At 45.5% G+C, this 25,969-nt stretch overlaps 2 protein-coding genes across 2 annotated transcripts; both read left to right on the plus strand.

Moving 5' to 3' along the window:
- Positions 1–4,066: 4,066 nt before the first annotated feature.
- tp53inp1 (tumor protein p53 inducible nuclear protein 1) lies at positions 4,067–16,330 on the plus strand. The gene is made up of 4 exons (XM_084441674.1): positions 4,067–4,244; positions 8,028–8,380; positions 12,484–12,967; positions 13,290–16,330. The coding sequence occupies exons 2-4, from the start codon at positions 8,242–8,244 to the stop codon at positions 13,534–13,536; spliced, it is 870 nt and encodes a 289-aa protein (XP_084297800.1). The 5' UTR covers positions 4,067–4,244; positions 8,028–8,241; the 3' UTR covers positions 13,537–16,330.
- Positions 16,331–19,024: 2,694 nt separating this feature from the next.
- herpud2 (HERPUD family member 2) lies at positions 19,025–25,694 on the plus strand. The gene is given in 10 exon segments (XM_084442220.1): positions 19,025–19,070; positions 20,101–20,510; positions 20,684–20,761; positions 21,545–21,661; positions 22,437–22,588; positions 23,061–23,186; positions 23,971–24,003; positions 24,005–24,283; positions 24,421–24,562; positions 25,059–25,694. Coding segments are annotated over 9 exon segments (1,242 nt in total). The 5' UTR covers positions 19,025–19,070; positions 20,101–20,363; the 3' UTR covers positions 25,227–25,694.
- The last annotated feature ends 275 nt before the right edge of the window (positions 25,695–25,969 follow it).

The raw sequence follows: 25,969 nt of genomic DNA on the forward strand, positions 1-25,969 counted from the left end.
ACCTGTGTAGATGATTGGAATAATAACACTTGAATAACAACAGTAGATGACCAACACCTTGCGTTTGTCTTTTACAAAGGAGAGGAAAGTATCCTGGTTGATTTTCCAGACGACAAGAATGACTCTTTCAATTATTTGTATAGTTGGCCTATATGTTTGATGTTGAATTGATAAATGACAATGAATGTATTGCCATATTGTGTATTATTGTATTGAGCTATGATGTCAATGGTTTCGATCACAGTCTTAATAGAATGAACTAGTCAGAAACTGACTATATTTAACACAATTCTTGTGTTTTTGTTGCTATAACGCTGCAGGGAGGCCGCAAGCTGTCGGCTGTGAAAAGCATAGTGTGTGTACTTTGCCTTCTGGGAGCACAACCAGCTGTAGACTGTTGTCCAAAGTAGCTGGAATGTCAAGTGTGGAGCACAACAGCATTGGGGTGTTGCTCATGGTACTGCTGGGCTCAAGTACCCCCTTCCCCCCAATGTGTTCTGGCACCCAGCCAATTCTTGAACGTTTTGTTGAAAGAATGTTCCTTTTTTGAAAGAATGTTGAAAGAATGTTCCTTTTTTTCACAAATAAAGCATTTTTTTTTTTAAATCTTCACCAATATCTACACTTTTGTCATCCATCCCTTGCATCGCCTTGTCACAGATACATAACACTGCCTGCCTGGCTGGTTCCGATCATCACGCACCTCATTCACCCAGCAGTTTATTTAGTTAAACCAAGGGAGCAGCTCAAGTGACAGGAACATGTTCAGAACTGTGATTAACTCCACGGCGTTCAGTGCATCCTCAACGTGTTGGCGCTCTCCTGCCAACAACATTGTTTACCGTGGGAGTGACAGAAAGGACGTCACACCCAATGGTGTGACGTCCTATCATTGGCTGACTCACACAAGTCTGCCCCGCCTTCCTCCTGTCCGTCCTGTTAAGCTGATGCAACTCTGTTGAGAAATGTCACTTTCCTCCTCTCTCCCTGTGTCTCTTAGTAACCCCGGCCTACTTCTTTTCTTAACCATCTATTCATAACCATAACCATGGCTTTAAAAAAAAAAAAATTTGATTTCACCCCATTCTTTTGTCATGTTCATAAAGGCTTAAGGGCTTTTTCCCCTGCGCCCTCTCTGGTTCTCTCTCTTTCCCTCTCTCTCTCTTTCTCTCTCTCTCTCTCTCTCTCTCTCTCCTGCTTTATGTTTGACCCACTCCTTACTTCCTCAGACATTAGAACTTGTTTTGGATTTAAACAGAGTGCTCATGACTGCACTTGCTCTTCAAAACATGACCTACTGCGTGCGTGCGTGCGTGCGTGCGTGCGTGCGTGCGTGCGTGCGTGCGTGCGTGCGTGCGTGTGGCTACCCAGTCATATTGACTGGTCCCAATGCAAGATGGGCTATTTTGTCTATAAATTAGCTAGATCTCACGTTCTACTGGTTAATTAATTAATTTAACATCCTGATGATTTGAATGTCATTGCCCTGTTATGTTTTTTTATAATTTAAATGAAAAGACACTGTGTACAAATGGCTGTAACTAAGGTAAAGTGTCTGCCATGACACGTCTTGTTTTTGTAATGTTAATAAGGATTCAGTGAAAAGAAAGAATGTAACGTCCTTTGCAAATCTTGCAGTCGAGGCTCTGTGTTCATAGTGTGGTTGTTCCCCTGTGCCTGAATACACAAGTCTGCTCTCTCATCACAAAACTACTTTCTAAAGGACTTTGACATGGGTTTCCTTTTGTTGATTGTTTATGAACTTTTCTATTCTCTCTGGGTTAAACATCCCCTCAAAATGTGTTCTCGTTAAAAAATAAAGACAGTTTTATTGAAATGTGATTATCTTAAAAATACTAGTAATACCCCCCTCCATAAACAGATACCCTCAGTGAATGTAGCTCTTTTAGTGAGTGCAGGCCGTATTGATTACTGAACAGCCAGTGGTTAGTGACCTGTTTTCTCCATGCAGACATTGCACAAGCAGTGACAAGTTTCAAAACATCCTGATGCCATGAGGATGTGGGGGACGGTGGTTACGCAGGTATTATTGTGATACAGTGATGTGGAATGACAATGTCTTATGAAAACCACTCCATGTGGAGGCCTGGATTGTCAAGACAAAACTGGGTCAACAGGTTCTCACCTGTTTTCAATGATGAAGTGTAGGATTGTATGTCTGTAACCTCTGTGCTGATGGACTGTTAGCATCACACAACCATCCAGGCCAAACGGGATGGGAGCTCAAGATGGTTCCCCAACAGGAAGGACAAGCTGTGGAGAGCAGGCTCGGGGGTCAGTCTGGTCACTCAGTGGAGAGAACAATTCTGGACAAACTGAGGGCCATCATGCACAATGTCTCCCATCCTCTTCATGACATTCTGGTCAGGCATGGAGATAGCCAGCAGCTACTGCTGTTGTGAATATTCTGCAACGTTTCATACTTGACCATACCATTTACTTATTTTAGATTGTCTATTTTTTTATTTCTATATATAAGTATATTTTGTGTACTTTTTTGTACTTTCTGTACACCTATAGACTCTATACTGTGCCTTTTTGTGTTTTATTGTACTGCCCCTTGTGTACATTGCTGTGCCCTCTGTGCTTTTGTGTTGAGATTTGTATTGTTTTGTGTGCACTTTTGGCTGCAACAAAGTAATTTCTCTTCAGGGACAAATAAAGTTGATATTCCTTTCCTGTCTGTCTGTCTGTCTGTCTGTCTGTCTGTCTGTCTGTCTGTCTATCTATCTATCTATCTATCTATCTATCTATCTATCTATCTATCTATCTAATCAATCAATCAATCAATCAATCAATCAATTAATCAATCACCTAAAAGACTGTTATAATGTGTCCCAAAAACCGCATCACATATGTGTTTACTTCAACTTGACCACAAACCCGTTTATAGGTCAATAGCACACTCATGGTAAAGTGGAGGTTGTGTAACTGCTGAGGAAAACAGAGCTGGGTTGAGGCGAGAGGCACATATTATCAGTGTTGTAATACCAGCCACAGCACAGGTGTGGCCTTGTTGTTATTGATTAGACATGTAAAGGCCCAGCTGGTTGGATAGTTTTTATTGGATGTCACAGTATATACATGTGTTGACAGAACAGTGTCTGAGTCACACTTAGGTCACTGCCAAAGAAAAAGGTTCTAGTGAGAGTGAGTCCCACTGCACACTAACACCAACCACGGTAATCCAGAGCTGAGGTGTTTCTCCACCTTAGATGTCTGGTGAGCTGAGTCGTAGGGGTAGGGTTATGTCAGGGTGCATTTTTGGACCCTTTTACCAAAGGAGGTGCTTTGTTAAACCTCACTTCTGACCTAGATAGGTCAACATCTTTTGATTCTCTTTGATTGAAAAGCCAAGGAGCCAGGGCCTAGACGTGACATCAGTGTTGAAATGTATTTTATTAATGTATGAATCCTTAACCAAGGGAAAGGGAAAATAGTCTTAAAGTATCTTTCTTCTTGGTATTGATTTATTTTAGCTGTGATGGTTCATTTATTATAACTATTATATAAACTATTATTGAGTGATTCAAGCAGTATTGTTTGGTACTTTGCCAACTTTAGCCTAAACGTTGAGCTTATCGGTGATAAACCGGATGGATGTTACAGAATAGCAGAAGTTTACTGTTGTTGTTCCCTTTTATATTCTCAGACAAATATTATATTACCATGTTATTACATAATAGGTAGGCTACTGGTATCATTTGCTGCCTACACTAATACTGATAATACAAACTGACCATAATGACCATGAACTATAAACATTTTTAGTTGCTAAGTAAAAGTACAAAAAAGACAACTCCCAAAATTGTTGTGCTTATGCCCATGGATGCTGTGCCCTAATCATCTATGGAGCTTTGCCCAGTCTTGTCTTTTTCTGGCGTGGGTCACGTGCGTTGGTGACAGTCCGTCAGAGTGAACGGCGGGATATGATTGGCTCTGAAAATTAAGACATGACCCTCCCATAGGCTGTCCTTAGTTACGTCACCACGATCAGCTGTTAGTGTTCCACAACAATAACAAAGAGGAACAGTTGGGACCTCGGAAACGATCGGAAAAGTAACGAACTGGGAAGCTCCGAATTAGGTCCTTAAACTCACATTTCTTCTGCGAAGAATACCTATTTTTTTCTATTTTCCGAAAAGGAAACAATCTACCTCAAAGTCTTAAGGAGTTTATCGCCAAATATCGTCTTTTGTTGTTTACACCTCTCATTGCAGCAAGTGAGTAGCCTATCTATTTTTGGGTCCTTTGTTGTCTGTTGTTGAAAGAACAGAAAGTTCATTTACGAAAATATATTGTTGACAGATAACCTAACCTATTTCTTCCTTTTCACAAGACTGATGAAGGACAAATGCATGCATATGTGCTGAATTTCTACTTTTGGCACTAAGAATACCTAGATGTTTGCACTGAAAACCGTAGGCCTATTTTGTACTGTGATCCTTTGTTATTGCAAACTAAAAACGACAGGGTGCGTTCTTAAATAAACGAGTCAATGCACGTTATTAAAAAGCATAATAGGCCATCAAATTGGGTTTACCATATTAATCTTTGTTCTAACTAGCCTAGTTGAACTAGCATGGTCCGCCCATGGGGTGTAGGGTTACGCCTAAAGAAGTCACCTCCCCTCGCTTCTCCCAACCAGCTGGCCTGAATAGCTACATAACATTCGAGGATGTTTTTTTAATAACAACTCTAGCTGTTTTTCCTTGTGGGTCTGTTCAGGAAAGCACTCAGAGAACAGGAACCATAAGTCTCCATTTAGACTGTATTAGACTGTGGGTCGATCAGGTCCAATAAGTCTGGTGTTTTTATCTGATCAATACTCTGACAAAAAAAAAACTATGACGTCGACAATGCGGTCCCAGTGTTACTGGGCTGTGTTACTGGGCTGTGTTACTGGGCTGTGTTACTGGGCAGTGTTACTGGGCTGTGTTACTGGGCTGTGTTACTGGGCTGTGTTACTGGGCAGTGTTACTGGGCTGTATAACTACATGTAGGCAGGCCTCGGTTTAGCCTTAATCTTTAAGCCCCTTAATCACCCAACCAACCAGTCAACAGACGACCCATCTGGGCAAGCGATAGGTTTTTCCACGACTACATTATGGGCACATATACACCGTCCGTTCATTTTTAATAATCTGCATCTTAATCGTATCAATTCGACGCTCCCGTTCTTGTTTATAAAAGACCCAGGCGGTAGCCTACACAATGCAGGCGAGCAGCAGTTTGCTCAGAGGACGAGCAGGTGCGATTAGAAACGGTCGTTCGTCGGACAAAAAACAGTAGATAAAAGATAAGCGCTTACAAAGACAGCCCGCTAGCTCGATCTCAAAGGACAGCTGCTTCTCTTTGTGTTAAAAAGTCTAACAGATAAGAGAAGCACAGCGGGATAGGAAAGATGAGAGGTTGGCCTAACCTACACCTAGACGCCATTTGTATTTCCCCTTTATAGTCTCACCAAGATGCTCCAATTAACATTTACTGACAACTCGCTCTCTCTCTCTCTCTCTCTCTCTCTGTATCTTACACTTGAAAGACAATTTTAGCATTTTGATTTTGCTTGCTCTACTTATGCACTACTAGCATTCAACTTAGGCTTTTTTCTTGAAAATCCATAGCCTGTGACAATGTTTTACCTCATTGTGTTATCAGTGGCTGACAATAGCCAAACATTGTGGTAATTCAGTTCAGTTTGGCAGAATTATAGTATTGTGTATAGTTAGTGTGTCACACTAACCCTGACTTGGTCAGAAATCATGACATGAATTATAGTTAGTGTGTGACACGGGCCCTGGCCAGGGTCAGAGGCCATGACATATGCCCTGCAGTTCAGTGTGGGGGAAGGGTAAACTCTATTGCCTGTTTAACATTTAGCCATTCAAGTATGCAACCTGTCAAACGACAAAGAAACAAAGTCATGTTTAATCTTCTCAAGCATATTTAAGACTTGCATCTTATCAAATTCAAACCAACCCAATCACATTAAAAGGCACTTTTGATGCAACAATATCGACTGGAGTAACTGATTTGCTCGGAAACAACAGGGAAATCCATCTCCTGATTACTCAGCACAAAAGAGTGCATTTGTTATCTCAATGTCAAAACAGAGATTTTATGATATGAGTCCTAATGCAGCCTGGTTCTAGTCTTGTGAAACCAAACATTTATTACTGCAGGGATTTCTAAATGTACGGTAGTTGCTAGAACGGTGGTGAGTACAGCCATAAACAAACCTCCAGTACGGCTACTGATTTGGAAAACTAACCCTTACATTTTAGGACACACCTTGCCAGTATGATGCTTTCCCCCATCCTTGTACATAGTGAAACAAACTGGAGATGTAGCGAATCACTTTGTAACACGCAGAGAAAACGGGTGTTCCGAACAACCTTAGATTATTTGAATGTGTGCTCAGTCCACAGATCACTTCCATCTGGGAAGCCGTCACTGGAAAACGTTTGGAAAAGGGCAGGCACTTACAAAAACAATAACAACAAAAAACACTGGCAAGTGATTGAATGAGTCAACTGTCTATCACAGGCTATCATCATAGGCTGTGTTCACACCTAAACCATGTAGCTACCAGTAGTTCCTCATAGGACGCTGATTGGCCAGAGTAAACTTTGATTGTAGTCCAAATTGATTTATGTTGAGCCTGGCCACTAGCTGATTATTTAGATAATGTTAGCTAACGTTAGTTGTGCACACATGATTAGCTAGTGAGCTAAATACCAGTATACAGATCCCCAAACTGACCCGGCAATCCAACAGCAAGGCCGAACGCTATTTGTTTCCAAGCAGCATTCTTCTCAAAGACACAGAGACGTGCTAAGAGGCAGAATATGAATACATTTTTGTTGCCATTGTAGTTCTTCAACATAGACTTCCAGGAATTTGCTTTCGAGCACGGTGCATAACATGGAGACAACATTGGACAGGGTGCAGGGACGAGACAGCACAGTGCAAAGACGGCACAGTGCAAAGAGCAAGTACAAAATACTAGTGCAAAATAAGATAAGATAGTAGTGCAAAATAAGATAAGATAGTAGTGCAGTCATTGTATATACAGTGAGTGTGTAAGGTGTAATGTGTATGTGAGTGTGTATAAGGTGAAAAAAGATCTCGATGGGGAAACAGCGGCACCCTCTGGTGGTGTCAGGTAGTGTCATGCATATGCCATCTGGTCCTAGACAGACACGTGTTCCTGCTTTAGTGATATATTGGCTTTATGAGGGATGTCTGGTGGATTATAGGCAAATTATATCCCCACCTGTAAACTGTACTGTAACTGGATGACCATGGGTGAACAGGGGCTCTTTAATACCTCTGTGAAGCTCCACTCTGAGGTTTGTGCTGTGATTTAGAATGCAGTGGATTTGTCTGCTTCTGGGCGCTATTAGATGTTCTAGAACATGGGTTCCCAAACTACATCAATGTGGGCCTCCCCTCTGAAAACAGTGACACACCCGCGCCCCCCCAAGCCCCCAAATTTGTCCATTTTGCAAGGTAGCGTTAGCTAGCCCATAACGTTACACAGCTAAGTTAGCTCGGTAGCACCTGTTGGTAGTTAAAGTTATGACGTTTTCGCACAATACATTCATGCCTGCGGGGGGAGGTTCTCTCGGCACTATCCACACATTTAGTACACATCTCTCCCATTATTTATTCTGATTTTCTGACCTTTAAAATCTTGTTTCATTCATAAAAACCATAGACATAAAAAATAAAAAAAAAGGTTCTTCTTTTTTTTTCTAACCATCCCTCCGCGCCTCCCCTGAATTTCTTTGGGGCCCCCCAGGGGAGGCCCGCCTCACAGTTTGGGAATGCCTGTTCTAGAACAATCGCCTCTTTAAACATACAGCTCAGTTGACTACAGAGCTGCACCGAGACATAATGCCCTCACTACACACGCTGGTCTGATCCGGGATCAGTCTGCTCACTCCTCTCTCTCTCTCTCTCTCTCTCCCCCCCCCCCCCTCTCTCTCTCTCCTTCCCTTTAGGTCTTTTTGTACATGTGCACTAATCCAGGTGAGCCCCGCTCCGCCCCTGCCCCCAGCTCCTCTCAGCTGACCCTTCCCGTTTGATGCACTTTAGCCCCTATTTCTACGACGGCGCCTTCCCCACGCGGCGCCTGCAGCTGATGACCAGAGCGCCCCCTCCCCAGCCGCACGCCACCCCCTTGGCCCCCCCCCAACCCCCCAAGGAAGGCCGAGGATGTTCCAGAGGTTCGCCAGCGTCTTCTTCGGGGACGAGATGGAGGAGGTGAGCGTCCGCGGGCCGGGAGAGCGGGGCTTCGGTCGGCAGGACGAGGATGAGGAGGAGGATGAAGAGTGGATCCTGGTGGACTATCTAGGTGAGTGTCTCCACCCTGGATTCAGAATCAGAATGAATCAGAATCAGAATGACTCAGAATCAGAGTACAGGTGATGGTTGAGCCGCTCTGGCGAGATGAATCACTTTGATGCTGCTCAGATGATTCAGTTGTACTTTATCAATCCGCTTCAGAGAGTCACTTATTCAATTACATGAACGCAAAGGCGTACTAAACACTTTGACATGTATACAGGCAAAAAACTGACGGGGAGAAAATGTACACACAAAAAATGTATATATGGGAAGAAATGCAAGCGTGTAGAGTTTATGACATATACCTGAGACGGCACCATCTTCTAACACCAACACACTGACTACACAGTACACACCAATATACTGACTACATGCTAACACACTGACTACACACCAACACACTGAGTACACACCAACACACTGACTACACACAAACACACTGACTACACACCAACACACTGAGTACACACCAACACACTGACTACACACCAACACACTGACTACACACCAACACACTGAGTACACACTGACTACACACCAACACACTGAGTACACACTGACTACACACCAACACACTGACTACACACTGACTACACACCAACACACTGAGTACACACCAACACACTGACTACACACTGACTACACACCAACACACTGAGTACACACCAACACACTGACTACACACCAACACACTGACTACACACCAACACACTGACTACACACCAACACACTGAGTACACACCAACACACTGACTACACACTGACTACACACCAACACACTGAGTACACACCAACACACTGAGTACACACCAACACACTGACTACACACCAACACACTGAGTACACACCAACACACTAGGGATGTCATGGTGTAGATTTTTTCCCACCGACGAATAAAACTATGACAACACTGGTGTTATCTTGTAGGCACCTCAACAATGTGCAGCGCCCTGGCCGGCTCTCCTCAGATGGCCTGAACATCATTAACCCAGCGCTACTAAATTCAGATTCACCAATGGCACACACCAAGATGCTACATACTGTGTTCCCTGCCCTGGGAAAGACTCCACACACACACACACACACACACACACACACACACACACACACACACACACACGCACACACTCATAGAAACTCTCTAACACACACACACACTCATAGAAAAACATCCACACACACACACACTAATAGAAACACACACACACACACACATATATACACACACAAATGAAAATACACACACTCACACATACATACACAGCTCTATATACCCACATGCATCAGGGGGGGGCAAGAGTCTTCTCATATTCCACCAGCGTGTGAATATCTCAGGTGTGAGCGCAGCCTGCTGGCCCAGGTATGGGGGGGGGGGGGGGGGGGGGCGGGGGTTGAGGAGGGCATTTGGCAGTTTATGGGCACCAGAACTTGTAAACAGGTCAAACAAAAGTGTCTGGGGGATTGGGGGCAGAGGTGGTGGGGGGTAAAAATAGGTCCCGGTAGAGTTACCGTTCTGGGGGGGGCAGCAGAACTCCCATTGGGGGCTAGACTTGGTTTAACACCTACTCTATTTAGGGGCTCGACCTGGTCGCACGGCTACCAGCCACCTTTAATGGACTGTAGATTAATTAAAGTGGCTCACGCACTCACACTAACTTTTGCTGCTGCCACTGTGTTCATAATACAGGCCTGTGTCATACTGACAGTATAGAGAACTCATATTTATACTTCATAGTCATTGATCCTGATTTGGGATGTTGGATCTCTGGTGGTGATATGTGTTATTGGGTCATCATTCCTCTCAGGATGGGTTGTCTTCAGCTCTGTCGGTGACCTAGTTATGTTCTGTTACCTCAGAAGTGATGGTCACAACAGAGATGGGCTGAATAGCTGTATCTTTTCTCCACATCAGTCTAGGGATGTTGACTGTCCATTAATTGCCGAAAATAATTTACTCGAGTAAGATTTGGTTACTCAATTAATTGCTTGTTAATGGAACGGAACTTTGTTTTTTGGAACGAACATTATCAACGGGAGTTGCGTGAAATGTAATCATGATTTAGCACATGAGGGTGCCTCGCCACGTAGTGAAGGCTAATTGGGATGCTGGGAAATTTCAACGACACAGCAGAAGAAGACACAAAAATGAAGCGAGCAAAGCGCAGTCCAGCGCGGGACGTTCTTATCAATTAATCGACTATTGTTTGATAAGGTTAACAGTTATCGATATACATCAGTCCTCGCTGTGTGATTGGGTAATATCCCACCAAGCCCACAAAGACCCATTCCACCCCCCCATCCACACACGCGCACACACACACACACACACACACACACACACACACACACACACACACTCAATGGTGAGAGGATTAAGGCTAATTGGCCTTACTGAGACAGCGATGAGGGGTGTGTAAGTCGTTTTAAGGTCTTGCATGCAGGCTGCTGTCAGCCTCGGGGAGATTGGTGGTGTTGTGGGTAAACAAGATGGCCGTGGGGGCGGAGACTGAGCAGCCCCGAGGAACAAACAGAGAGATGCACCACACACACCACACACCGACACGCCACACACTGACACAACATTCAAGATTAATTTATTAGTCCCGAGGGAAATTTGTCTTGGACATACAGGCTGTTCATACAGGGCAAAGGTGCCATAACAAGGACAAAACAAACATTAGGGCATAGACATGTGCAAACATGTGCAAACAAAGTTTAAAGTGCATTCATACATTCGTACATAATACAATCAACACACACTTACACACAACACACTGACACGCTACACACCGACACACCACACACTTTAACGCAACATGTAAAAGAGAACCTCACCATGCAAAACAGCCAATGAGAAGTAAACATCCACACTCACACACACACGCACACGCACATGGCCACACTCACAGAATAGTGCTCAGCTGTTTGTCAAGAGATTCAGACCGAAGGCAGACAGCCGTCAACTCTGCACTTTGTCTGGGGGGAGGGGGGGGGGGGGGCATGTTGGCCAGACATCCCTATTTCATTTCAGATCTGTTTAAGGACCTGGGGTCTATTTTTAGAGCCCAAACGCAGCCCAAACAGCAGTCCGCTTGCTTAACACCTCAGCTGAGATCAGGTTCCCCTTTCTATCATACATACTTCCCACACCTCTGTGAGTTTTAGAGTTAATAACGCATTACTGACAATGACAAGACCACCAAGACCCAGGCTAATATGAGCTACTAGGACGCATGGCAGCGCCCTATCAGGAGCTGAGGTAGTTAGACTGTGAGAGTTGACGGTTAAGTGATGCTTCATTGAATAGGAGAACTCTGTAGATAGATTTTATGACATTTAGGGATGGGGTTCGGGGTACTTGACCCCTGAGTGACAGTCATAGCTCGTTCTCTCTCTCAGACACACACACACACACTTGTGTTGGTATTTGGGTCAGGCAGTCTATGCTGACTGGGCTGCATGCCCAGTGTGTTTAGACCTGGGTGTCAAGCAAAGATTGTTTACATTGTGATGACCAGAGAATCTCTATCTCTAGCCACAGTGCCACCTACAGGCAAGTCAGGGTGTTACAAGTATGTAAAATATTTGTTTTCCATGGATGAACTGGGACATGAGTAGGTTAGCACCTTGCACGGCAGCTGGCCGCCATTGGAGTGTGAGTGTGAGTGTGTGTGTGAATGAGAGAGGGCATTGTGAAGCGCTTTGGATAAAAGCGCTATGCAAGTGCACTCGGTTTATATACCAGGGACATTCTCTCTCTGCTGCCTTATAATCATTAGCTGATGAGCTACACCTTGTAGGAGATGTCTTTGTCTTATATATATTGTTGAAAAACGTTTTCTGCAAGCAGTAGCACCGATGATAGTCAAGTGACTGAAACGTTTGCTCTCCTGTCTCTGTATTTTATTTTCTCACCTTAGTACTTTTTCATTTTTGGCATGAATGTTTTTGCTCTGAGGTTCTGAATAAAGGGACTATTTTCTTCGCCAGATCTCAGCTTGATGATGTTTTTTTGGACGGCTTGTCGGCTCCAAACACGTTTTTGTGTTTGGGTGTCCTTCGCCCCAATAGTGCACTCAGTTTACCGTTTTACCGTTTAATCCCACACAGCCGAGGCCTGCTCCGCCCCCCGCGGTGACGCCCTCTCCGGATTGGCCGTCGCTCCCGAGCAAGAGGACGATGAGGAGGACCTAGTGATGGTGCCCTCCCCCGAGGCCGGCCCCCGCATCCGCTACTCCTCCTGCATCTCCCTCAACTCCACCTCCGACACCGACCCTGACGGAGGCCCCGAGGAAGAGGAGGAGGAGGAGGAAGGAGACGGGGGCTTCCTGCAGCTGGAGGCGTGCTCCCTGGAGGAGAGCTGGTTCGTCACGCCCCCTCCCTGCTTCACGGGGCGGGGCAGCAAGCCCGTCCCGCTGGAGGCCAGCCCGCTGGAGAACCTGCTGATCGAGCACCCCAGCATGTCCGTCTACGCCGCCTCCCGGCCCCGCCCCCGCAGCCCGCTGACCCGCGACCTCGCCCTGCCGCCCGCCAAGGCCGCCAGCGCCGCCGGCAAAGAGACGGGACGCCGCTCGCTAGACGCGCCGCGCCACAGGTAGATACGCCGGCAACGCAGCCCGCCTAGCCCCGCCTCCTCGACCCCCTGCTCTGCAGATGAGCTGCTGGAGGTTAAAAGGTCAGCGGGGACAGATTTGATCCTTTATAGAAAGATCTAATCATTCATAACTAGCCACTTTGTTAGCACTTCTTATCAGCAGTAGCCAGCTAGCTAGCTTTCTTTCTTTCTTTCTTTCTTTCTTTCTTTCTTTCTTTCTTTCTTTCTTTCTTTCTTTCTTTCTTTCTTTCTTTCTTTCTTTCTTTCTTGTGTCACTGATAACACTCACCCCCCCCTCCTCCACCTCTGTCGCCCCCTGCAGGCCAGATGTGGCGGTGGTTCAGCGTCACGCCAGCCTCCACTCAGCCTGCTATGTCGCGACCCTCTCTGCCCGCGCCGGCGTCCTAGACCAGGCCCAGCAGGCCGGCCGCCTGGCACAGCGGGCACAGCCCCCGTCCCGCAAGGCGCTGCACCGTCTCAACCTGCTGCGCCACCCTGGAGGGGCCAAGCAGGCCAAGACAGCAGCCATGTATCTCCACCAGCCCGGACACAGGCACCTCAACTACTGACCACGAGGAGGCCTCTCCCTCCCTCCCTCTCTCTCTCTCTCTCTCTCCTCATCCACCCCTCCCTCTCTCCCTCGGTTCAGGTCAATGCTGAGAGGAAGTGATAGGTTGAAGAGGCCCCCCCTGTGTAGTGCTACTACACTTCTATCTCTTGTATCTCTTCCCTCCATCCATCCATTCATCCATCCATCATCCATCGGTTTTTCCCTCTGTTGGAGGGAGTGATATGACGAAGATGTCTTCTTCATTAATCAATGCCATAGGTCACTTTACTCAGATGCAGGTTCACTGTCCCCATGGCAACCTGGATAGACTGCTTCAATCAGACTGAACACCTGTGGCAATGGCTGTGATGTCATAGAGTGCTTGTCTGATGTCACAGAATGGCTGTGTGATGTCACAGAGTGCTTGTGTGCTGTTTTTAGAATGATTGTGTGATGTCATAGCGTGCTTGTGTGCTGTTCTAGAATGATTGTGTGATGTCATAGCCTGTTTGTGTGCCACCAGCCTGTCACAGTGTGGTTGTGCGATGTCATAGAGTGTTGTGTCAGACAATGACTGTGATGTCATAATGTAGAAATGGCCTTTTCATGATAAGCCTGCAGATAAACAAGATTGTTTTTCATGCCCCTCCAATCAGTTACCTCCACAATGGTCTCCCCTCATTATTGGGGTGGAAATCGCCATTTTGAAATAGTAAATGACTCTTTAGATGGCACCAACTTAAATAATAATTTTGACATATTAAAGGACTCCTCAGATGGCACCAACATAGCTACATTTTGAAAATCAGCAACCCCCTCCCATAGCTGTGGGTGAACTTGCCTTTGACTTTGTAATTCAGTACTTTTCCTTTTTTTTTCTTTTGAGAAAATTCTAGTTAAATACTGGGTTAAATATCACTAATCGCCTTGTTTTAATGGTAGATTTAATATGAAATAAATAATGTATTGGAAAAAAAAACTTCCAAAAATATTTTTAAAAGGAAAAAACATATATTACATATCAGTATGAAGTTATGCGCGTATGTTATCTTGTGTAGGTATGTTTGTAAGAAAAAGTTGGACTATGATAGTGTGTGATTTTTTTTGCATGGTTGTATATTAGTGCTAGTATCCAGATGGTGGAAAAAGAAAATGGAAAAAAGTTAATTTTTGTTTGTTTTGGTGTCTTGTTGTCATGTTAGTTCTAAATCTGCAGTCCTCTTCTCAGGGTCAGAACAGATCACCTTTACACTTTACTAAACATGCAGATTACTTGATGGCTCATAATTGTCTTTGTGCATACTGGAGACCTTCCACGCTGGTAGAAGAGTACTCTGGCTTGTGGAAATGTTTGATATCCATGATTAATATTTAGAAGCGTGTGTGACACAAAAATGAAAATTGTAACGTAAAATGGTAACGTTTGCTTGTCCTAGGACTGTGAAAATGAACTCTTACTCTCTCAATCGACTGTTAACACCCACATAGATGGAGTGAAACTGTTAAGTCTTTTTTTTTTTCAATGTCGTTTATATATTTTTCTCATTGTACTTTCCATGGTTATGTGTTTTTTTGTTGCCCTGTACCTATTTTTACTCTCCTAGTTACACCTAACTTAGTAATATTTGTTTAAACTGTTGGAATATTTAAACCAAAAAGTAGCAGCAAACTCTAACCTTAATTGCAGTAGCTGATATTACTGACGTTTTTCTCTTTTTTATTATTCTTTTCCTTTAAACATGTTTTGAAGATGGAGACTTTGTTCTGAAATCATTTAGTTTGTGGCAACAGGCATGTGTGCCTTAGAGAAATCACGGGCTGAACCCGCTAGTATTTAAGAATCTGTCAAGGAGGCTACGTTCCTCAGTCTCAGTCAAACTCACTCATTCATATATAGACCCGAATAGCATCTGTGTGTTTGTACTCTGTGATTATTTTGTGATGTTTGTGGGGAGAATACACAGTACAATACAAGATGTGTTTAGCATGGTCACATCAGGAAAGCATTTACACACGTTCTACTTAGATATCTGGAAGGTTTATGTACATAGTTTTAAACTGATAATAGTGACATGATTTAAGCCTAGCTATTAAACTTGTTCATTCTTTTCCATCTTAGCTAGCATGTCTCAGCTAGCAAGACTGTTTTTGTTGTACTGTGTTGTTGTGACTCTGGCAACAGGAGGAAGGGAGTGGAGGGACCAGAGGTCTCCACAACCACGCGAGAAAGCTGGGAGAGGACCTGTTTTTCTTTCAGGCCTCAGACGTCTCAGCTCTTGATGATAACAGGGATTTGTAGTTTTTAATGCCTTGAATTTGTTGTGGATCACGTGCCTTCCAGGTTAATATTACAAAGACAATGCATCAATGAAGAACTTGAACTCTTGTCCAAAGGGACAAATTAACAAAAGCAAATCTACTATGCACCACTGGAGGTATCTTATAAATCTCTCTGTGAACCACCCAGCCCAGCCCATGTACAGCTTTTATACTCACATGTAGCAAACTGGTTTTATTCTTTTTTTTCTTTATTCTTTTTTTTGTGTGTGAAGAATAATTTGTGGCATTTTTCACCAAGTGTTAGAAACTTTGCTTTGATTTAGTTTACTGGAATAATACAGCACTTTGCCAAAAAAAGTGTAGGAATTTTAGGGTTAACTATTATTTATCAACGTATTTGTATTTTGGACACGACAGATCAATTCACCCTTGTTATGGTCAACAAAATTTGCAAATGAAAATGTGGTCGTTTATTCTGGAATATTTCAACCACGGTCTGTTATAATGATGACGTGCACCACAATCAATAAATGTTTTCATACACTCGAAACGTTGTCTGGCTGTGGCTGTAACTGATCAATCTAATGCAGGCATTCCCAAACTGTGAGGCGGGCCTCCCCTGGGGGGCCCCAAAGAAATTCAGGGGGGGCGCGGAGGGATGGTTAGAAAAAAAATATTTTTTAATTTTCAGTTTTTTCTGAATGAAACGTGATTTTAAAGGTCAGAAAATCAAACTAAATACTGGGAGAGATGTATACTAAATTTGTGGATAGTGCAGAGAGAGCCTCGCCCCGCAGGCATGAATGTATTGTGCGAAAACGTCATAACGTTAACTAGCAACAGGTGCCACCGAGCTAACTTAGCTGTGTAACGTTATGGACTAGCTAACGCTGCCTTGCAAAATGGACAAGTTTGGGAGGTTGGGGGGGGGCGCGGGTGTGTCACTGTTTTCAGAGGGGAGGCCCACATTGATGGAGTTTGGGAACCCATGATCTAATGCATAGTGCATTCAAGCTTACCTATAACTCTAATGTGAATCTCCCACTCAGCTTTATACTGCTGTGGTCAATTATAATTTGTGAGAGGGGCTTGCAATTAGCTCTGATCCATTCCTACACAAAACTCACAATGACTTAACACCTAACTGCACTGAGTGTGAATGATTAAATACATGTTCACTAGGGAACTAGCAATGATAAAAACAGGGGCCACACAAACATGTACGTGCAGATTTATAAAATTGGGAATGTTAAGTCGTCTGCAAGTGAGGAAGAGTTTCTTCCCCACACTGCTTTGTGGTCACGTAGTTGACAGTATTGCACTAGGTTCGGCTACAATTCACTTTGTGCAGGACACTTTCACCCTCTTCACATCTGTAAGCATATGCTCTCTAAAACACGATAATAGATAAGGCCATGATTGATAACACAATATGTTTCCTGTCCACAAATAATACAGAAATATCCGGTCTGTAGCACTGAGAAAGGGAGTAAAGACAATCATTCAATTATCAAGATATCAAAAGATAATCAAGTATGGTTCCACTCCACATATAAAACAATCTCTCTGTTGTGTGTGTGTGTGTGTGTGTGTGTGTGTCCACAGAGGCAGCTGGGGTGTGGTCAGCAGAAAGTCCAGCAGAGAGCCCAGGAGAGAGAGAAGGAGCTGAAGAAGCTCCGACAGGCAGTGAAGTCCTTCAAAGAGAGTATTCACACACACACACACATACACACACACACACACACACACACACACACACACACACACACACACACATACACACAAACAGCAGGAGAATCATCTGGGCTTAAAAAGAGAGAGGGAATAAATTGTAAGTAATGTGTTGTGTGTGTGTGTGTGTGTGTGTGTGTGTGTGTGTGTGTGTGTGTGTGTGTGTGTGTGTGTGTGTGTGTGTGTGTGTGTGTGTGTGTGTGTGCGCGCGCGTGTGTGTGTGTGTGTCTGCGTGTGTGTGTGAGATTGTGTGTCTCTTTACAGCGCTCTGCACAGACAGCAGAAGAGGACAGTGAGAGGATCTTTACTGAGCTGATCCGCTCCGTTGAGAGAAGGCGCTCTGAGGTGAAGCAGCTGATCAGAGCCCAGCAGAGGGCAGCAGTGAGTCAGGCTGAGGGACTCCTGGAGAGACTGGAGCAGGAGATAGCTGAGCTGAGGAGGAGAGACGCGGAGCTGGAGAGACTTTCCCACACCGAGGATCACATCCATTTCCTCCAGGTGAATACTCTCACCATCCATCTGGAACACTGGAAGGAACTGACTCTTCATTACCTCCACCCAAGCGACAGTGCAGGGCGGGAGGTAATGTTTTCGGTGGCATGTGTTTACTTTTCACACAAGACCCATGTATATGTGTATAAATGAATGAGTGGTGAAATATGTCTTTGGTAGTTAGGTAGGCTGTAACATCATCTAAAAACAGACATCGGACCAAGAATCGTTCAAAATTGATTGCTTTATTTTTTTATTTTTTTTACAATGTATTTTCATGTGTATAATCTATTGGAAAGCAAGCAATTTACTTACCAAACAAAAGCTATGGGTGAACTATTAAATTATATTAAGCCATAGTTTGACGTCTGAGTTCTTCAGTAGCCCTACAACATTTGGGATAAAAGCCTCTTGCTAGCCTCTACATTTGACAGTGAACATAATCACGGAAGTCATACAATTCAGAATAAACAATAACGACCTACCAAACTGAAAATTCTAAGGAATAACATATTTGTAACAGTTACCAGTCTTTCTACTGTGTTGACACATTTGTAATCCTAATATAAATCAGAACAAACACATTGATACATGAACTAATAATAAAGCGCATACTGTACAGTGGTTTATTGTGGTTACATCTTCTTCCACCACATGTTGCTTGTTTGTCCTGCCCTTTGTGTACAAGTGGTGTTTTTAGATTAATTCTGTTTTTTAACCTCTGTAATGTATTATAAATGTACTGTATTTTATGCTTTTCTTACAGGGTGCCTTTTAAATATCTGGCCAGGGACAGCAGATGGAAACTAGCCATTTGGGCTAAATCTGGCTCATATATAGTATTGTACTATGGTTGTATGTGCATTATCCCTTCACAAATAAAATAAAAAAAAAAAAAAAAAGTACATCATGTAATATGAGGATTTGCATATTTATGAAAGAGGCGGGTAGTAAGAATGGTGTTACTTCCGGTAATGACGTGTCTTCCGGTAAAACGCCCGATCCCTGCTGCTAGAGGGAGGCGAACAAAACACACCAAACTAAAAACAGGTACTGTAACAATTAAGCCAAATAGTTACATGTATTCATAAAATTGCATTAACATTCCGTATAGCCTACGGTGCGTGATTGAAATTCTGATTTCTCGGAGAGACTAGCTTGCACTTGAATAACCCATAGGTACTAACGTTAGTTTAGCTGGTCTAGCAGCTCTAACGTAGTAATACTAGCTAACGTTACAATAGCTCAACTTATTTAACATTACTCATTTATTTTAATAGTGCTAGCTACTTTTCATATAATGTAGCACTAGTAGGCATGCTATGCATAGGCTATGTGCTCTGTAATATGTTCCTATAATACAGTTACACAATCATTTCAGGAGCTTGATTGGGAGGTCAGGGAAGAAGTGTTTACATGTTTCCTCTTGGCTCCAGTGGGTGTCTTGTTTTTTGCTTCCCTCTGGGAAATTAGGGGTATAATCAGAGTATCCCAAGAGATATACAAGATATCTTGAATTGTGAATATTGCATGATCAGTATCCCTTTGAAATGCGCTGTAAATTTAGTTTGATAAATTTCATTTGAGTAGCAGTTAGCTGCTCTAACATTGGGGATCTGGCCGGCAGGCTAAAACTTAGACTAGCTAGTTTTTACTTTTACAAATAACGTTTAAGGAATACCAGTCACAATTTTAGTTTACACTCTTAAATGACTTAAATTCCATTATTATGGCATTACTAGCTAACAGATCAACACCCCTAACAAGCTATCACTAGCACGCCCAGTCCAGATGATGTGTACAGCTCCTCTATCTATAGGGGAGATGTTGCAACGTGACAGCTGCTCTGACAACTCGAATGTCTCTCCATGAAATGTAGACTGAAATGTAGGTCACTCTCTTGTTTATGTGGTGGTTTTGTTTGTGTTTTCCTGGCACATGTCTAGTAGTAGCTAGCTTTAAGATTGGCCAACCCCCTAGCTATCCTATTGCAATGACTGTGTCAGTAAGTTCACAACATATACTGTATCAGCAGCTAGAGGTTTTACTCACTACTAGAGCTTCACATTTCTTTCTACAGAAGCTTTGGAGGCATCGCAGCACCATCACTCTGTGAGTCGGATTCCTGCAAGGAGCAAACCGACTGGAAGTCTCTCCACCAGTGAAACAGCCAGTGTATTTGGGTAATCTCACCTCGTGTGTCAGATGAATTGGTGAAGGAGGAGTTGAGATCACGATGATGAAGAACGTTTGAGGTAGTCGCCCTCTTCCTCAGGTGTGAGAGGCGGGACTTGCCCTCCCCTGCCCCTTAAGACCCCCGCCCCCCACCCCCCTCCCTGAAACATGGACCCAGGAGCAGCTGACAGTCCCGTTACCTTGGTCATCAAGGCCCCCAACCAGAAGTATGACGACCAGACCATCAACTGTTTCCTGAACTGGACAGTGGACAGGTTGAAGGGTCACATTTCCAAGGTGTACCCAGGCAAGCCGGTGAGTGAATGAGTGTAGAAATAATCTAAATTCAAACTTAAGTAGAATAAAACGCATTAATGTTTTAATTAATGTACTACTCCTGTACTGTGTGTGTGTGTGTGTGTGTGTGTGTGTGTGTGTGTGAGTGTGTGCGTGCGCGCGCGTGCGTGTGTGTGTGTGTGTGTTTCCAGCCCTCCAGGGACCAGAGGCTGGTGTACTCAGGCCGACTCCTCCAGGACCACCTGCAGCTCCGAGACGTCCTGAGGAAGGTACAGTCTGGACCGAGCGTCTGTGTGGTGTGTAGGGTCGCACATTTCAAGGAATTTCATTCATCGATAACTGTTAACCTTAACGAACGATAGTCGATTAATTGATAAGAACGTCCCACGCCGGACTGCACCTTTGCTCGTTTATTTTTTTTTGTCTTCTTCCGTTGTGTCGTTGAAATGTCCCGGCATCCCAATTAGCCTTCGCTACATGGCGTGGCGCCCTCATGTGCAGTCAGACCCTAAATCATGAATACATTTCACGCAACTCTCATTGATAATGTTCGTTCCCCCCCAAAAAAGTTCCGTTCCATTAACAAGCAATTAATCGAGTAGCCAAATCTTACTCGACTAAATTCCTATCGGCAATGAATCGATAGTCGGTTAACTATTAACATCCCTAGTGGTGTGTATGGTGTTTACGCCTGTGTGCGTGCGTGTGTGTGGCTGTGAGCCCTCACGTATGTGTGCTCTCAAGGGATAAACAGCCCACCACAGAAACATGGGTGCTATAACAGTAGTTTATCTGATCAGCACTGACAAGGCTTTGTTTCAGATTTCTAGTTTGTTCTTTCGTGATCCCTTCCCTGTCTCTCTCTCTCTCTCTCTCTCTCTCTCACTGCTTTCTGTCACAGACTCAAATGTTTTCTCATCCCTCCTCCCTCTCTCTCCCCTCCATCCCTCCCTGCCCTCTCTCCCTCCCTCCCTCCCTCCCTCCCTGCCCTCTCTCCCTCCCCTCTCTCTCTCTCCCCCTCCCTCCCTTCCTGACATCCCTCCCAACCACAGCAGGATGGGTACCACATGATGCACCTGGTCTGTGCCTCTCGGAGCCCCCCCGGGTCGCCAACGCCCTCCCTCCACACCCCAGCCTCCGCCTCCGTCACCTCTGACCCCAGCTCCAGGGTGAGTCTAGCCGTGACCCGTCACCTCTGACCCCAGTTCCAGGGTGGGTCTAGCTGTGACCCGTCACCTGGCCCCGCCTTACTGCTCTAGCATGGGGCAGACTCTCAGAGCATTACATTCAGGCTTCGTTTCAGAATTCTAGTTTGTTCTTTCACAATCCCATTCCTCTCTCTCTTTCTCTTTCTCTGTCTCTCTCTCTATCTCCCCCATTTCTCTCTCTTTCTCTGTCTCTCTCTCTATCTCCCCCATCTCTCTCTCTCTTTCTCTGTCTCTCTCTCTATCTCCCCCATCTCTCTCTCTCTTTCTCTGTCTCTCTATCTCCCCCATTTCTCTCTCTTTCTCTGTCTCTCTCTCTATCTCCCCCATCTCTCTTTCTCTGTCTCTCTCTCTATCTCCCCCATCTCTCTCTCTTTCTCTGTCTCTCTCTCTATCTCCCCCATCTCTCTCTCTCTTTCTCTGTCTCTCTCTCTATCTCCCCCATCTCTCTCTTTCTCTGTCTCTCTCTCTCTATCTCCCCCATCTCTCTCTCTCTTTCTCTGCCTCTCTCTCTATCTCCCCCATCTCTCTCTCTCTCTCTCTCTCTTCTGGAACAAGTCACTCAGCCAGACTTGTATGTGGATCATAACCCTGATCGTTTCCTTTGCTCTTGGAATGCAGGAAACAAACCTTGTCTGCTGTCTTGAGTCTGTCCTTCCACAATCATGTCAATCCAGGGGTTTCCTCCATTAATCTGCATCATCTGCTGTTGTTATTGATTTACATCTTTGGCACTCAGAGTTCAGACATCACTGGCTCCACATCCTCAGCCACCGCGGCCAATCAGGACAGCCGGCCCGCCCCCCCGTCAATACCAGGAAGTGACAGCGGTCTGAGGCATCGCGGAGGCTCCAGTCCTCACAACCCGACCTCCACAGGGGGTGTGCAATGGTAGGCACTGTGTGTGTGTGTGTGTGTGTGTGTGTGTGTGTGTGTGTGTGTGTGTGTGTGCGCGCGCGCGCTTGCTCTGCTACCTCAGGGCGACTGGTTGCCCCGTCACTCCGAGGCCCCTGTGGTCGACGTCAGGACAGCAGAGTCACTCCCTGATCCTCCCTCTTAAGCACCTGTTGTATTTTAGATTACTTTTCTTGCACTCTGCCTTCAGCACTAGATTATGATCTTAGTCACTTGTTTTAGAAAGGAGATGCACTTGTGAGGTCTGGCAAGTAGTAGTACATTGGCTCTTCCTGTCCATTACATTGACTGTAATGTAATGTAATGTGTCTGTGTGTGGTGTGTGTGTGTGTGTGTGTGTGTGTGTGTGTGTGTGTGTGTGTGTGTGTGTGTGTGTGTGTGTGTGTGTGTGTGTGTGTGTGTGTGTGTGTGCGTGTGTGTACCTAACCCCTCTGGTCTCTCTCCACAGGCCAGGTGGGACCCAGTCTCCCGGGGGGGGCTTGGCTGCCGGGGTGCCCCACCCCCACCCCATGTACCTGCCCTTGCAGGTCCTGTGGTGGCAGCAGATCTATGCACAACACTACTACATGCAGTAGTAAGTCTGCTGGGGGGGAAGGGTTAGGATGTAACACAAGTTACACAACACTACTACATGCAGTAGTAAGTCTGCTGGGGGGGAAGGGTTAGGATGTAACACAAGTTACACAACACTGCCACATGCAGCAGTAAGTCTGCTGGGGGGAAGGATTAGGATGTAACACAAGTTATGCAACACTGCCACATGCAGCAGTAAGTCTGCTGGGGGGAAGGATTAGGATGTAACACAAGTTATGCAACACTGCCCCATGCAGTAGTAAGTCTGATGGGGGGGAGGGTTAGGATGTAACACAAGTTACACAACAGTGCCACATGCAGCAGTAAGTCTGCTGGGGGGAAGCTTTAGGATGTAACACAAGTTACACAACACTGCCACATGCAGCAGTAAGTCTGCTGGGGGGAAGGGTTAGGATGTAACACAAGTTACACAACACTGCCACATGCAGCAGTAAGTCTGCTGGGGGGAAGCTTTAGGATGTAACACAAGTTACACAACACTGCCACATGCAGCAGTAAGTCTGCTGGGGGGAAGGGTTAGGATGTAACACAAGTTACACAACACTACTACATGCAGCAGTAAGTCTGCTGGGGGAGGGGTTAGGATGTAACACAACGCTGCTATATTTAGTAGCAAGTCTGCTGGAGGGTTGGGGTTAGTCACTCCCATAGACCTCTTTATAGTCATGAGCCAGAGGTGTTGTATTTCATAATCATAATAATTATGTTATGAAATATATGCTGCGATCATCAAGTTGGTCTACCTGTTTTTCTCTTTCTCTCAGCCAAGCAGCAGTAGCAGCCTCGTACCCCCCCTCCCTCTCCACCAAGCCCCTCCCCCTCCCCTCAGCCCGCCCAGCCCAATGAGGCCCCGCCCCCACTCGGCCCTAACCCCATCCCAGAGGACCGGCCGGCCAATCCGAACATCCAGATGAACGCCCAGGGTGGGGCGGTGCTGAACGAGGACGAGCTGAACAGGGATTGGCTGGACTGGTTGTACACGGTGTCTCGGGCGGCCATCTTGGTCAGCGTAGTCTACTTCTACTCGTCCTTCGGGCGCTTCGTCATGGTGATGGGCGCCATGCTGCTCGTCCATTTGTGAGTCCTCAGTTTGGTACGGGGTCAGATGATGGGCGGCGTTCGTTTGCGGCACACTGGCTCTTTTTTGTGATGCTCATTTTGTGGCGTGCGAGTGTGTGTTCACGTCTGTGTGTGTGTTTGTGTGTGTGCTGCAGGCACCAGGCTGGCTGGTTCCCCTTCAGGCCAGAGTTGCAGAACCTGGGAGTGGGAGTTGGAGGAGGAGGAGGAGGAGAGGAGGAAGGAGGGGGTGTGCTTGAACAGCAGGAGGTGGAGAGACAACATGACATACAGGAAATGGTGAGGAGTCTTCATAACCTGCCCTGTATCTCTGGATGCCTAACCCTTACCCTGACCCTAACCCTAACCCTGACCCTGACCCTAACCCTAACCCTAACCCTAACCCTGACCCTGACCCTGACCCTAACCCTAACCCTAACCCTAACCCTAACCCTGACCCTGACCCTAACCCTAACCCTAACCCTGACCCTAACCCTAACCCTTCTCTCAACAGCTTACCTTAGTAGTTAGCAAAGATCCCACGATCACCTGACATAATATCTCTCTCTCTCTCTCTCTCTAGATTTCTCTCTTTCTCTGTCTCTATAGCTTTCATCTCCCTCTTTGTATCTCTCTCTGCCTCTCTCTCTCTCTCTCTCTCTCTCTTTCTCTCTCTCTGTACCACTCACTCTCTCTGATCTCTCTCTCTCTGGATCTCTCCTTAGTTCCTGTTTTTTGTATTTGAATGTAATCATTCTCTTCAACCCCCCCCTCCTCTTCCTCTGTCCTGGGTCAGGAGCGGATCATGGACGAGGGGGTGGAGGAGGAGGAGGAGGAGGAGGAGGGCGACAGCGCAGAGGAAGAGCCTCTCCACCACCCTGGCGTCATGGCGTCCGCCTGGTCCTTCGTCAGCACCTTCTTCACCTCTCTCATCCCGGAGGGCCGCCCCCAGCCCGCCAACTAGTCTGACTACCAGGATGTAGGTGCCGGGGGGCGGGGCTAAGCCTCGTCGTTAGGAGGCGGGAGAATCTCCCTGCCCCAATCGGTGGCGAGGGGTGATTCTCCCGGCCTATCAGATTCAAGCCAGACTCCTCCCTCTCTGCTATCTGCGTGTTACGGTTTTCAAAGTCCCCTTCACTATGTGAAACAACAGCAACCTCCGAGCTAGCGATTTTGATTGTTTTAAAGAACTCCAGCGGGGGTGTTTATTATCTCTGAATGGTTATGAGTGCAGCCAGACCTTTCAACAGCGCTGGCACAGCGTAAAACTAAGTGTGGAGACGGGTCTGGCGATGGGAGACCGCCCGGCCACGCCCCCCCGCCCCCCCCCAAGCCCATCTTCCATCATGTTGACGACAGAGCATTGAGAGACCTACCCAAGGTCCTGTCTTCCATTTTGTTGCATTTATCCTTGTTTGGTGTACAAGGACAGGACACGGAAAGAATGTGTGTGTTATTGTTGCAATTATTCTCTGTGTATATGAGTGTTATATGGACTTATATTAATATGCATATGTATTCCTGTTAAAATGAGTTTTTTGAATAAAAGCCTTGTTGCGGTTTCAATACAGTACATGGGTGTGTTTGATGTCTTCTCTGGTGGTCTAGTCGACAGGCATTTAAGGTTGTTTTATGTCCAACAGATGGTGCCGTTTGCAAACAAACAATATCTAACTGTAGATCTAAGCCACTATAAACCCTAACCCT

Source organism: Borostomias antarcticus (genome assembly GCF_949987555.1).
Source record: "Borostomias antarcticus genome assembly, chromosome: 8".
Classification (NCBI taxonomy): Eukaryota; Metazoa; Chordata; class Actinopteri; order Stomiiformes; family Stomiidae; genus Borostomias; species Borostomias antarcticus.